The sequence below is a fragment of the Epinephelus moara genome, chromosome 4 (assembly GCF_006386435.1).
Source record: "Epinephelus moara isolate mb chromosome 4, YSFRI_EMoa_1.0, whole genome shotgun sequence".
In the NCBI taxonomy this organism is placed as follows: Eukaryota; Metazoa; Chordata; class Actinopteri; order Perciformes; family Serranidae; genus Epinephelus; species Epinephelus moara.
In genome coordinates this window covers 33,359,093-33,373,738 of record NC_065509.1, presented here as the reverse complement: position 1 = coordinate 33,373,738, position 14,646 = coordinate 33,359,093, and the positions used below count along the sequence as shown (strand labels likewise).

Sequence of the window (14,646 nt, the reverse complement as noted above, 5' to 3'; positions counted from 1 at the left end):
CAAGATGGCGACCTCTCTAAAGCAAGGCCCTTGCTATATATATATATAAAAGCATAATTATAAGACTACGAAAACCAAACAAATTTTATTTTATAGCGATTATACACTTGTATAAACATATTAATGGGTAGAATATTCAGATTCAGATTCAGATTGACAATAAACCATGCCAAATATTACACACTGGCCCTTTAAATCGATTTTTATTTTAATCCCATTTTGCTTTTATCTGACAGGAGAGTGACAGTGAAAAAAGAACAAATATGAGGACTCAAATATGTGTAGCAAATACAGTACAGGTCATGTGTAGCACCAGACAAGACCTCTTTGGAAAGTAAACGTTAATTTCTTTAACATCGTTGTCATCGCACGTTAGCTTTTACACTGATTTGATTCCAGCAGCTACGTTACACTTTCTGCATAAGTAAATGACTGTGGAAGATTATCGCTCTGAATTCACCTGACAGCAAATCAAGACGGGACAAGATGACAAGATTACAAGTGTGTTAGTGTGAACCTGCCCAGCTGAGGCTGTGGAGACAGTTTCAACATGTGGCTTTAAACAAATATATAAACACACAATATTCACCTACTGATTCGTCTGTGACAAATAAGTAAACCACATATACACTCCAGCACACACATTTTATGATCCCTTGCTCTCTGTTCCTCTCTCCCTCTCAGGTCATAAGTAGGTCATGTGGACAGTATGATGGAGTGTCTTCTTCAGCCTGATCAATACCTAATCACTGCTATTGACCCCGCAGAGCAGACCTATTTCACAGCTAGAGGGGTTTCTGCGTGTGTGTGTGCACAATTATTCACCTTCCCGACGACAAATTGTGTTCCTACTTTTTTTTCTAAATTCCCCAATCTCGATTAACATTGTTTTACCCTTGTTTTATCCTACATCAATTCTAACAATTACTATCATTATAGACATTTCCTATATCGGTGTCTCTCTTTGCTACAGGGATTCCTGCTCGCTTGAAATTAACAGGACAAAGCGAGTTACAAGATGTAGCAGCTGCACTATACGGGGGAATACCAAGGCAAATAAATAATTAAAAGTATTAAAACTGTTGTAGATAATTACAAATACAAGCATTTGTTTCTTTGTTATTGGTGTCTCTTGTAGTGCGACCTATCTGAAAAAGAATATCTCATTATTGTACTAGACAAAAGCTAAAAAAGCTCTGGCAAAGAATTTAAATATAAAATGTGGACCATGGCTTCTTTACAGGTGTTTTTGGCATTATAGCATTGAAAACTGAGTCTTTCTTACAAGCAATTTGCGAAATATTTTTAACAAAATAACCCAAGGACACTTTCTGGTATCTCCTCTCAGCTGTCTGTAACTGCTTTGGCAATCGTTCCATCTCTCTCTGTTTGCCAATATAAAGTATTAGACAGAATGAGACTGTGTGTTGTGGATAAACTATCTGCGGTGATTCATAGATTCATGACATTACCTTTCAAACAAACACGTTCCAACACACAAGTACCTGCAGCAGTCACTTGCCTTTAAACCCATCAAGTCACACAGGAAGAAAGGAAAAGAGAAAGTGTGTGTGTTTGTGTGTGTATTCACTAAATGGTGTGTTAGTTACTGAAGCAGCAGAGGGCAAACTGCTGCATCAATATTGCACTGCAGCAGTGTGTGACTGTGTGTGTGGCTGTGACTTTGCATGTTATTGGAGAGTAAGCATTGACACAAACGCCTGTTCCAGTGTGTGTGCGTGCACGTCTGCTGGTATGTTCATTGGCTTTTGTGCGTTGGTGTATTTGAACAAAGGTGAACGTGTGCATCTTGTGTTTGAGTTTGTGTGTGTGTGTGTACGTGCACGCGTGACTCACAGCTCCGTGGTGTCCTTGGGAATGCCCTTGGGCAGAGAGTGCAGCCCTCTGTTGCTGCATCGCACCACGCCGTCTGTGCACGTGCAGACGTCAGGACAACCAGACGTAGGAAGACAACCATTATCCTCAGCACCTGGAGAGAGACGGAGAGGGGAAAGAGAGAGTGGGATGTTAGACAAAGAGAAAGAAGGAGAGGGGAGAGGAGGACAGATAAAATAAAAAAGAGGCAGAGGTGAGGGAGAGAAAAAGAGCAACAGGGAGGGACAAGGGAGGAGGAAATGAGATGGACCGAGGGGAAGGAGGTTGAGACAGGTTAGGGCAAAAGAGAAAAAGGAGAGCAGAGAGAGAGAAAGAGAGGGATGAAAAGAGATAAAGACTGAACTGTAAGTGTGGTACTTGGTCAATTCCAATCAACTCTGCACTCAGCACTTTTAAAGTGTGCTTTACAATCCATATCAAATGACCAGAGGCTGCTTAACTGGTGTGGTTCAGCATCTGGCTCAGGACCTGCAGGCAGGTCACAGTGATATCAAAACGCCTCAGATGATTCTGGACAAACACTGAGCAGATGTTGGTGGGACGGTCTGCAATGACTATGCAAAGTCACGGAAATACAGCAACAAACTGAGGTAAATCATATACAGCAGTCTGTGGCTTTAATACCTAGATTGTTGTTTCATGTACGAAATGCATCCGTGAAATATGTATGATATCATTTTCATCTTCATTCATTCATTTTCTGTTACCGCTTATCATGTTAGGGGTCACAGGGGGCTGGAGCCTATCCCAGCTGACACTGGGCGAGAGGCAGGGTACACCCTGGACAGGTCGCCAGACTATCACAGGGCTGACACATAGAGACAGACAACCATTCACACTCACATTCACACCTACGGACAATTTAGAGTCACCAATTAACCTGCATGTCTTTGGACTGTGGGAGGAAGCCGGAGCACCTGGAGAAAACCCACGCTGACACAGGAGAACATGCAAACTCCGCAAAGAAGGGCTCCCACACCCCTGGGTTCAAACCCCTCACCCCACGTTCAAACCAGGAACCCTCTTGCTGTGAGGTGACAATGCTAAACACTGCACCACCATGCTGCCTCATATTTATCTGGAAAACTTTATTAGTAAGGCCCAGACACACCAAATTGACATCAAAGAACTAGTGGCGACGAAGGCCAACTGTTGCATTGCTGCCAAAAAGGTGCACTTGAACACACCTCAAAGACTACAGCCAATTGCTAACTAGCATGTGCATTTTGCACCTGCATATGAGTAAATAACTCTCTATACCAGCAGAGGGTGGTAGTTTGTGTTCGTCATTCAAAAAGGGAAACCGAAAGATTGACAGGACAGATTCAAGATGCTAGTTAGCTAGTTAGCACATTAATGACACAATCCAATGTTGAAAGAACAAAGGATATTTACAGCACTCTAGCGACCAAAAACACACTTACAAACCGTTTCTGCTAAAGACCTCAATGGCTAAAACAATAATCTAACACATATAACAAATTGAGCATAGCGTTAGTTCAGGCAGGACACGATGTCAAGCTCAGCTCACATCCCAGCTACATCAGCTGATCTCAAACAGCCCGATCAACTGATGGAGCAGCTGATTGATCACATGATTCCTTTCTATAAAACCAAAAGGCAATTCTTTGCCCTGTTTAAACTGCTCTGGCCTGCCTACTGCTGCTGCTTCCTCTGCAAGCCGCTTTGCAACCTGCCTCCACCCCAGCTCCTCCTTTTCATGTCTGACTTATCAGTGTCATTTCTGTTTGTCATTGATGCTGCTCTGTTCTGTTCCTGAGGGCTCTTTGCTGCTGCTCTCCCTGCCTTAGGCTTTCCATGTAGGTGCATGGAAGGGCAGGGAGGTTTGCCTTCCTGTGTAGGCCTAGGAAAGGCAGAGAAGTCCCAGAACAGAGCCATACCACCAATAATAATACTGCAATGGAAATAAAGTTTTCTTTGACTGCAGTATTTTTGACTTAACTTTGTTTCAAACTCAAGTTCTCTTGACTTCAGTTATGTGTTTGCTTTCCTTTCTTCAGTTTCTCCTCTTGTGCACTGAGCTGCCAACCACAGTGATTTCATTCATCATCTCCAACACTGATTCAACACACTGTCGACCAAAAAAACAGCCGACAAGGGCCGACTAGCACCAACAATACAGGACACAACGCAATAGCAGAGACAACAGACACTTAATGACGGCCCGACATTAAATGACAACCGACTGTCGGCTTGGTTTGTCAGGCCCTTAAAGATTGGGAAACCTGCAACTTGCTTTTTGTCTTAAAATTCACGCCTCTAGTCATGGTGTAAAAAACAGATTTTTAGAAAAACGATTGAGTTAAATTGAACAGCTGTACTGTTAGAGAGACTGTTCAGGCTGTTCAGCTCCGTTCCACTCACACGCACATGTGCACACAAACATATGGCGGGGACCAAAGAACATCTGAGTGATTGTAATCGTTTAACACTCAGAGATAAGAAGGATCACAGACTACAGAGTTGTTCTTGGCTTAAAACGCCCTCCATTTCCTTGACTGACAGACAAACACACACACGCACACACACTCACAGCTTTAATCTAGCGCTGCAGTATGTAAATAGTTGAACTGCGGTCCCAAATGTAAAACAAGCTGAGTTAAAACCATAATGAAGGATAATGACGACTGGACACTAAGCCAATCATAACACAACTGCAATCTGAGTTTGTGTGTACTTGTGTGTGTGTGATGACAGAAGGAAAGATTAGGAGGGAGAAAGTTTATACTGTTTCCTGTCTCTTCCTTGGTTGTGTATTTGTGCCTCTGTGTCCATATGCTGCCATGGGCTGCAATGATGTACATGCACACGTTTTAGGATAAGTGTATGAGTTTGGTGCACATTCAGTTTGTTAAATAGCTATCTCCCCTCTGTCCTATGGCCATTTCCTCGTTCACTTTGTAGTTTCCTAATTGTACTAATGTCTAAATGTCGAGCAAATGGGAGCTTACGTGCCTGTGTGTGGAGCAGTGTGTGTGCAAGTGTATGTGTGTGTCTTATCTGATGTGTGTAGCTATAGAGTCCACGGGGAGGTGTAGCCGTGGGCTGACTCACTCCACAGTTGGCTGATTGAACTAACATCTAAATGTGCGCTAAATATCTTCTCACAAATTCAATTAACTTTACCTTTCCCCCGGCTGCCTCTGGACAACTTAACAGTCATTTTACTCAACTATAAATAGACCGGACATGGGGACCTTGGTTTTGTGTGTGTGCATTTCTTTGCTCCTGTTCTTTTGAGAACCAGTTTGAGATTTACACCTTTGGAGTGTGCAGATTTAACTGTCGCCAAGAGGCCATGTTGACCCTGTTTGGTAGTTTGTTTTTCTGACTGCCAGCAGGATGTCTTCAAACCTTTGAGGATGGTTGGGACTTCAGCCAAGGTACAATTCAGTTGATGTTGGTGATGATCCAGATCTTTGATTTCCATCAACAAACAAACGTGTTTGACTATGAGACGAAAAGAATCCATATTAAACTGTAGTTTACAAGGTCAAACTAGAATTACTACCTCCTGCTTGTATGACTCCGCCAGCCAGTTAAGTTGCAGTTTACATCCATGTCTGTCCTGACTCATATGTGGCCAGGACAGTACGGATGTTGCACTCACCAGAGTTTCAAGGTGGAACCAAGATTAGTGTCACTAGATCAGTATTCGACCAAATGCCTGCCCTAATGATGTCGCAGTTAAGTTGACCTTTAAAGTTTTGCATATAAAATGTCATCACTTCATCATTTTATCCTAATACACATTTGTGCCAAATTTTGTCACACTTAGTGTATGAATCTTGAGCTATGGCCAAAAACGTGTTCTGTGAGGTCACAGTGACCTTTGCATGTAGGGTTATAGTACCTTGACCTTTGACCACCAAAATCTAATCAGTTCATCACAGAGTCAAAGTGGATGTTTGTGCCAAATTTGAGGAAATTTCCTCTGGGTGTTCTTTAGATCTTGCGCTCACAAGAATGAGAGGGATGGATGTATAAGTGTGAAAAGAAGATGCCCCCGACCACAGCTGTCGTCAGCACAGAGGCACCAAAACATACTAACATACATTCAGCTCAAATGATTTTCTATATCTGTATGCAGCTCCTCAGTTCTTACACATTAATTTACTACTTTACTATTGTCTGTATATTGTACTATGTTGACTTTTTTTTAGAATTGTGACAAGCACAGAGTTAAGATTAGGCATTTAATGTGTCACCTCGGCTCCAGCTCACTTTCAAAAAACTTCCTGTCACTTTGATAATTAAACAAATTTATTTAACGGACTTAAACATGTTTCAAACATGAATCTAAATTCACTTTATAAACAAAGGAACACCTCACCCAAAAAATGACTATTTGTATGGCAATTGGTCATGATGTGTTACCTTACATTTGTGAAGAAAACTATCTTTCTAACAGGCCTCCACAGAAAACGGCGAACACAATAATTTATCAACTGATTGGGAAACACATTTAATAACAGCAAAACTATATAAAAACATCCATTTACAAAACTTTCACACAACTCCAAGTCTCATTTATCCAGTCATATGCTCACTCATTTATTATTCATTGTCTATAATTGCTTATCCTATTCAGGGTTGCAGGGGTGGGGGGGCTGTAGCCTATCACAGCTTGACTTTGGGTGAGAGGTGGGATACACCCTGGACAGGTCACCAGACTATCACAGGGCTGATACGCAAAGACAGACAACAGCCCCTTTTACACTGCCAGATTTTTTGCGAATGTTGGGCCATTTTGCCAGCAAGCTGCGAGCATTTAGACACACAGAGCCGGATTGGCGAGTTGATCTGAGGTGCCCATTTTTCCGCCTTGTAGGGTAGTCATATTGGCGGAACCCTTTTAGTTTAAACAGACCGAGGCGGCCTTTCGCAACGGGAGGGGCTGTTGAAGACTTGTGGGAGGAGCTGTTGATGACGCCGCACGTGCGACCCACTGGCGTTGGATAAACAGGAAACAGCTGATAGCAGGAATTAGCGAGCAGCTAGTAGCAAGAGGGAAACGCAAACCTGACAGACACTGTAAAGATGAGCAACTGGGGAGACAAGGAATTGCTTGTCCTCGCAAACGTAGAGGCCATTAACTGTCAGATGACAGGAACGGTGAAGAACGGGCCGACTTACGAGAGAATCGCCGAAGGACTTACCAGCCGCGGCTTCCCTCCCACGTCACTGTTTACGTCACACGCTGAGCTACACATTTTGTTACTTGCTCACGCCCCCCATTGCCCCGAAAAAGGTGCATTCTGTATAAACAAAAGTAGGCATGCTGCATTTTGCCGCACTCCCCGATTTTGTTTTTATACTGCCAATGCTGAAAAAGATGATTGGGCTTTCCTGCAAATTTGCACAACTCCTATCTAAAAAGGGCTAACAATTCACACTCACATTCACACCAATGGGTAATTTAAAGTCACCATTTAACCTGCATGTCTTTGGACTGAGGGAGGAAGTCGACAGTGCTAAACACTGCATCACCGCGCCATAATTCTAGTACTGGAGTCTGGTTTTGAAGAGAGCATAGATATGTTTCACTTTCAGTTTTCAACAGTAAGGTGCTGAGCATACGACCGGATAATAACAGAAGTTTTGATGTAGTTTTGCTGTTGTTAAACATGGTCCTCTATAAATCCATATGTTCTTGGTGGAGGCATGTTTTCTTCACAAATTCAAGCTAACACACAATCGTCATTTTATGGGCGAAGTATTCCTTTAATGTCATAAAAAACAGTCAGATAGTGGTGGAAAGACTTCATCTCATCCACAGCTTTAGCGATATGGCATACAGCAACTGTAAGGTCCTCATAAGGACAGCAGTACAAGGGTCTGAGTATCGTATCAGCCATTCAAATTTATGTTTGTGCAGCTGAGTGTGCTTGAAGGTAGATTTCTGTGTGTGTGTGTGTGTGTGTGTGTGTGTGCAGGATTCAAGAATGAATATTAAGATCTGATACCATCTTAGAGTTTCCTTACTCGAGCCAACCCGGCTAACTACTTTCCAAACTCATTTTCAGTAAATGGTTGCAGAGCAGCTACAGGAAATTAGAAAAGTGTAATGAATTCAAAGAAACTCAGGAGGGAGAGGGAAGCCGAGCGAGATGGAAAGAGAGAAAAAAGGCAGATCGGAAGGAGTTTAAAGTGTAAAGCTATAAAGAAAGAAAAAGGGGAAAAAAGAAACAAAGATGTAATAGACATGAGAGCCAGACCACACTTTGTCTATGGCGTCAAACTTGGCGGCCAAGACGACGGCCTCGGTCGCTATAGGCAGGCATCGTCGTGGTAACAGCAACGTCACTGTAGAAACCACAAGCTGATGTCATCTACGGCTGCTGTTTGCCAGTAGTTACTGATCATTCTGTCCTCATGATACCCTGCTGAGGATGTCTGTGTGTGTGTGCGTGTATCTGCTGGCTTCATGGGATGATGGAAGTTTTGCAATGAGTATCTGGAGGGGTTGTTATAGTTTGACACAAAAGACGAGAATCGGAGCTGAAGATAAGCTCACTTCAGTCAAGTCCAGCACAAACGAAAAGACTTGAGGTCTCTCAGGATGCGACAAGATTTCATTGTGATATCAGTGAAATCCTCCTGAGAACAAGTGATTTTCCTCAGCGTAATTAGGGCACTCATTGTGAGTCACTCTGGGTAAAACCCCCAATGTAAAATTGCAGTTGTAACAATATAAATAGTCTTGACCTTTCTCTCACCGCCCGATGCTCCACTGCAGCAGGAATTTCCACGAATTTCACAGTTTTATTAGACTTATTTTCCTTCCGCCCATTACCAACCTTTATGTCTCACGAGAGACCTTAAAAACTTTATTAAAAGTTGTGTTGGGCATTATCACCGAACATGAAACACCCTTCCATGTGGAAATTTCCCTTGAATGTGTTTCTTGAAAAATTGAGAATGCAGTCAGTAATTGGGATGAGTAAACATGATGCAAAGACACATTTAACTCACCTTTCAATCACCTGACTCATGCTCTTATCTGTACAGGACACCAGGCTGCTGAGTGACACATGTCATTTGTTTCAGGTTTTCAGAGTATGACCTTTAGTTTGGATTCATAAATGCTCAGGCTGTTCCCATGCACTGTTAATACACTTACCTATAAAAATAATGCACCACAATTTAATTAAATTCCACTTAATCATGAGCCAGTAACACGTGTGTAACCCATGTAATTAGGAAGGCTGCAGGACTTTCCCTGAGATCAGTGTTCGGAACTGTGTGAAGCCAAGTGAACTTTAAGGCCCTGATCACGCCAGGAAACAACGCACCTCCTTATTCTAACCTTCCTGTGTAATCATTCTACTGTTTATCTATTTATTTTAGTTATTTGACAGTAATTTGTATCTAGTTACTAAAGCAGAGGCAGAGAGTACTTGCTGTAGCTCTGGTTGAGGGTGAGAGGCTGTCAGTAAATAGTTTGTTGGGCACAGGGAAACAGAGATCTGTGTGGGTACATGAGACCCTAAAAGAGAGGGTGGATCATGGGGAGTATCACCAGTTGGTCCAGGAGCTTCACCTCGATGTTGGCTGTTTCCAGGCATATTTAAGGATGACTCAGCGGCAGTTTGATGATCTGCTGTCTATTGTCGGGCTGTATAGCTCTGGGTATCCAGCAACCACTACCGAGAGTTTCTCCTCTATTGTTTACCAACTGTAAACTTGTTTTCATGACCACTACAGATTGACCTGCCGCCTCTTAAATCATCCGGCTGGACAATGGGAAAAAAGATGAGAAAAAAAAGAGATGACGTGGGGCGTTTTTCTGTTTTGAGTTGAAGTTTTTTCAGAGCTCTCCAGCAAAAACACCAGGTGCAAAAACCACGAGCAAAAAGCTTCATTCTCATTCAAATCAATTACAAAAAGCCGCCTCCAGCCACTAAAATGCTGTCTGTGTGATCAGGGCCAAAGTTAGTCTGAGGTACCTTGTCACCATTTTTCTTTTCCTAAACCTGACCACAGTAACTTCACTCGCGTAAACCTAACCTACGTGTTAAGTACCTAACATCATTTGTTGTGCGCTAATTGATGTGATATCACACAAATTGTTGTATGGAGATATGTTGAAATACTGGATGCACGTCCCATAGAACTTGGTAGACCAGTCCCACACACTTTCAGGTGTTGTTCACTACAGTATTTTAGTGTTAATCCTCTTTTAACAGTGTTTTATGTGTAAGCACTGTTATCTCTAATTGTGTTAATGAAGCAAGAAAGAAAAGAAAACATTTTGCAGAGTCAGTACAGAGTGAGGGAGTAAAGAAGGGGGGCTCACCGTCGCATGTGAAGTCTGGGTTGGCCACATCCTGGATGGGGATCTCCTTTAGGAAGGCTGGCCTCTGACAGCGAGGGTTTCCACTGACCACCCTGGTCTTCTTCAGCCACTGACCAAGCCAGGCCAAATGACAATCACACACATAGGGGTTGGACAGGAGGTTGCTATGGAAATGAAGAGGGACAAGACACAGAGTGGGAAGGAAACAGGAGAAATGAACACCAGTGTTGGGAGCTTCTCAAACATGTTGCCGCACAATTGTGGTTACACTACACGCACAGTTTCATGAATTCATCATAGCAAGATGATGCACATTTGATAAATGTGTCTGCTGAATTTTGCCCTCATGAATACAATATTGATATATTAATATTAAGCAGATAAAGATAAGATCAATAATAAGACTGCAGCTTACAAAAATAACAAAAAAGGGACACAAGGCAAAAGAGATTATCAGCTATTTATCTACAAAGCTAATCCCAACAATTAAAGCAGCAGTTTGTGTGGTATACTTCACACTGCAAACCACACAAATATAACTTGTTTTCTGGTCAGCTATACACTTGAATAAATTCAGATGGAAGACAAAGAGAGGCGGCAAGAGAAAGGCAACAAAAGAGAGCCAAAAAGAAAAGGTTATCAGTTATTTTTATTCATTTTGTAAAGAACAAGAGAGAGATGGAGAATGGAAAGGAAGAGGTGGCAGAATGAAAAACTGAAAGAGAGAGACAGAAAAGAGAAAAGGTTATCTGTACATTTTATTCATTTTTGATCACCCCTCATTGCATTCTGTTGCTTTTGTAACGCAGCTCATGTAATATTTATGCAGAACCATATTTAAACTGGATGAAGGCTGAGGAGGCATCAGCAGCACATTCTAGACAGGCGGTGTACTTAGGTGCATTTTCTTCTCAGCTCACTGCCGTTTTAGATTCAATATAGTCCAGTGATGACTTTATTTTAGATAAAGGGATGCTGTTACAGTAGGCGGAACAACAATATGAGGACTTTATTCCCACCTTCCACTAACAGTAAAGGATAAATGGAAATCTTAAGTCTTGTCTATACAGACAGCAGCATTTTTGAAAACGTTTTTTTTCCTCCTTCGTTCTCAAAAAATAAATGCTGTCCATACAAGCACTGTTTTAAAAAAGTCTCCTTCCAAATGAAAATGCAAACACAACTGAAGTGCTGTCAAACCAAACCAACTGGCAGCAATGTAACAGCGACCCTAAAGCCATGCAAAGAAGAAGATCAGAACAAAGTGTTTTACAGAAATTAAATGTAAACTCCAAGATTTTGATTCACTCTCTGACCAGACTAAAATGCAGCATCTACTTGGAGGAAATAGTGTCATCACCATTGATGCAGTAAGACATGTAAGTGCATGTCACAACCTCAGAGACAACCAACACAACATGTAGTTCACCTCATCACAGATCACACTCTACCTTTTTATTAACTCCTTCACTTAATTAGTTTTGTTTCCTTTAAAATGTATGTCTATGATTTTGTCTACCGAGCTGTTCTTTTTTTATTATTGACTTGTACAGAGATACAACCACTGTACAGAGAACATTAAAGGAGCAACCAGTAGACATTTGTGGTCCGGGTCCTTCCTTCAATCAGCACACAACGCAGATCCCACAGAAGTTAACTGGTGTGCACCCAGCCAGATACGAGAATGCCACAGAACAGACACACCCGTTACACTACCTAAAAATCACACACTGGAATGGCATGATGCCGCAGTTGTTTGGTTCTGTATGTAAAAGCAAAGGGATGCTTAATCAAGGGACTTTGTTGCGTCCCTATCGGAAACTCTTCTGTTTTTCCCCTTCAACACGTCAACACTAAAATGAGTTTCTGACAATCTTCACCCTGGACAGAGTTTTACAAAAGGTTTGATTTCAGTGACCTAAAATGCAGTTTGTGTGGACAAAAGGCCAAAACACAGAGAAAAGCTACATTTCAAATATGTAATGTATATACCAATCAGCTTAAACATTAAAACCACTGGTGGGTGACGTGAATAACATTGATCATCTTGTTATAGTGCAATGTTCTGCTGGGAAACCTTGGGTCCTGGCATTCATGTGGATGCTACTTAACGTGCTCCACCCACCCGAACACTGTTGCAGACCACGTAAACCCCCTCATGGCAACAGCACTTGTCGATGTGCCACCCCACAAAAACTGCTCAGAGATGACCTGAGGAATGAGACAAAGAGCTCAAGGCGTCGTCCTGACCTCCAAATACCCCAGATCCCAATCTGATTGAACATTTGAGGGACATGTGCTGGTACCCCAGAGGTACCACCAATCCATGGTGGGTCCTCCTTGGGCTTGGCTCTGACCTGTGAAGGCATGGACATAGGACCTCTGGAGGGTGTCCCTTGGTGTCTGGCACCAACGCCTTGGCTTCAGATCTTTTGGGTCCTGTGGGTTGTGAGGTGGGGTAACAGTACGTCCCATAGATGTTTGATCAGACTGGGATTTGGGGAATTTAGAGGCCAGGTTGATACCTTGAGGTCTCTGTCATGTTCCTCGGGCCACTCCTGAGCAGATTTTGTGGTGTGGTATGGTGCATTGTCCTGGTGGGGGGGCCACAGCTACTGGGGAGTGCTGTTGCCATAATGGGAGGTACCTGGTCTGCCCCGGTGTTTAGGTGGGTGGAACGTGTCTGGTGGCATCCACATGAATGTCAGAAACCAGGATTTCCCAACAGGACATTGCACAGTTACAAGATGATCAATGTTGTTTGGGGATTGGGGAATTAAATTTTTGATGACTCACATGTATCTCCTTAATGATGATGGTATGCCTCCAAGTCGTGTCAAGACATGTAAAGTGGCGTACTGCCCTTGCACTGTGTCTGCTGAACTAACAAACTTGCATGTTGCTGTTTGTGCTACAATATTAATGGGGTGCTGCTATAGATAGGGACGAGTTATTTCCTCATTTCCTTGTAATGAATTGACCTCGCTGCCTGGCAACCAGACCTTTGCTAAATCCCTTCCTTCCTTAACAATGTGTTAATCTTTTAATTAAACGGACAAAGTCTGTTGGGAAACAATGCACTACAAATGGAGACTGATATTAGAAATGGTCGGAGTGAGAGAGAAGAGGAGAAAACAGAGGGAAGATAAGGAAATGAACAGAGGAAGTGTTAAGAACAGAAGCTTTAGACATTAAAAAAATCTATCCGTCCTTTCACAGGTAGGTGCTGCATACAAATTCAAGTGTTACAATGAAAAACGGAGGCTTAAAGAAGAATGAACACTGAAAAATGACAGGGATGATGGTAATAGAATATGTTCCTTTTTTGTAGTGATAATCACCGACAGCCCCACTGAGCAAACCTGAGTTTATGCAACCATCCATTCATCCTCTCTCTCCGCTATCCCCATTTTCCCTCTCTTGTTTCCTACTTTTCCTCCCAAAAGACTCAAGGAGAAACTTGAATCGAAGATGACAGGTACACAGCAGGACAGAGAAAGAGAACAAAAGGCAGAACAAGGGAAGCAAACACGAAGGAAAAGCAAGAGAGAGCGTTAGAGAGGATGTGAGGAGACTCTTTTTTGGGCTTGGCATGTCTGTGTGTCCACGGTAAGAGGAAGAAAAGATATAAAAATCAACCTGTAATGTTTTATTAAGCTGAAAAAATCTATTATTTACAACCTTCAGATCCGTGTGGTCAGAAGATTGAAGATAAAACACACACACACACACAAACACACACACACAGTCTTTTGCCTCCTTGCCTCCTGCTCTTTCCTTCCTAACAATAATGTTACGTGGCAGGTTAATACTTGTCATAACTTTACTTCATGGCATTTTTTTCTGTACTTCTCTGTGCAGGCTGAACACCAGTCAACATCTTCACACACATGAAAGCATGTACACCTCACACACACACACCAAACACACACAAAACCTAAAAGAATATATGCCATCTTGGTCGCAGCAGGTGTGTTCATCTTTGGGAGGATAAAAACAAGCTTGCAGATGCTCTAATGTGTGTCCCTATGTGTGTGTGTGTGTGTGTGTGTGCATGTGTGTGAGTGGGTGTGCAGATGCTGGGATATATTTAGCTTTGATAACAAATGTCTTGGGATCCAGACCAATGTAGTCGATAATGATGGAGAGCATCTGCGAGGAGAACAGTGTCCAGAGAGCAACATGTGTGCAAATGTGTGTGTACGTGTGTTGCAGGGTAGATAACTCCCACAGCAGAGCTAGACTCTGGAAAAATAGAGGATAGGGACGGAGAAGAGAAAGAGGGAGAGATAAAGAAAGAAGCAGAGACAAAGAACAAGCGGGAGGAAGATAAGACAAAAAGACAGAAAGACAAAAAGTGACTGCGGCACATGTTGAGAGATAGCAAGAATAATGGGATGGAAATAAAAAAGACACAGGAAAATAAGCAC

The 14,646-nt window shown here is 42.4% G+C and overlaps 1 protein-coding gene across 2 annotated transcripts in view; it reads right to left on the bottom strand.

Moving 5' to 3' along the window:
• Positions 1-14,646, bottom strand: part of slit3 (slit homolog 3 (Drosophila)) — a 346,116-nt gene that overhangs the window by 56,974 nt on the left and 274,496 nt on the right. For both annotated transcript variants that reach the window (XM_050043123.1, XM_050043124.1), the window contains 2 exons: positions 10,217-10,380; positions 1,858-1,990 (listed from right to left, as the gene is read on the bottom strand). In XM_050043123.1, coding sequence (XP_049899080.1) covers positions 1,858-1,990; positions 10,217-10,380 — 297 coding nt within the window. The remainder of the gene's footprint in view (positions 1-1,857; positions 1,991-10,216; positions 10,381-14,646) is intronic.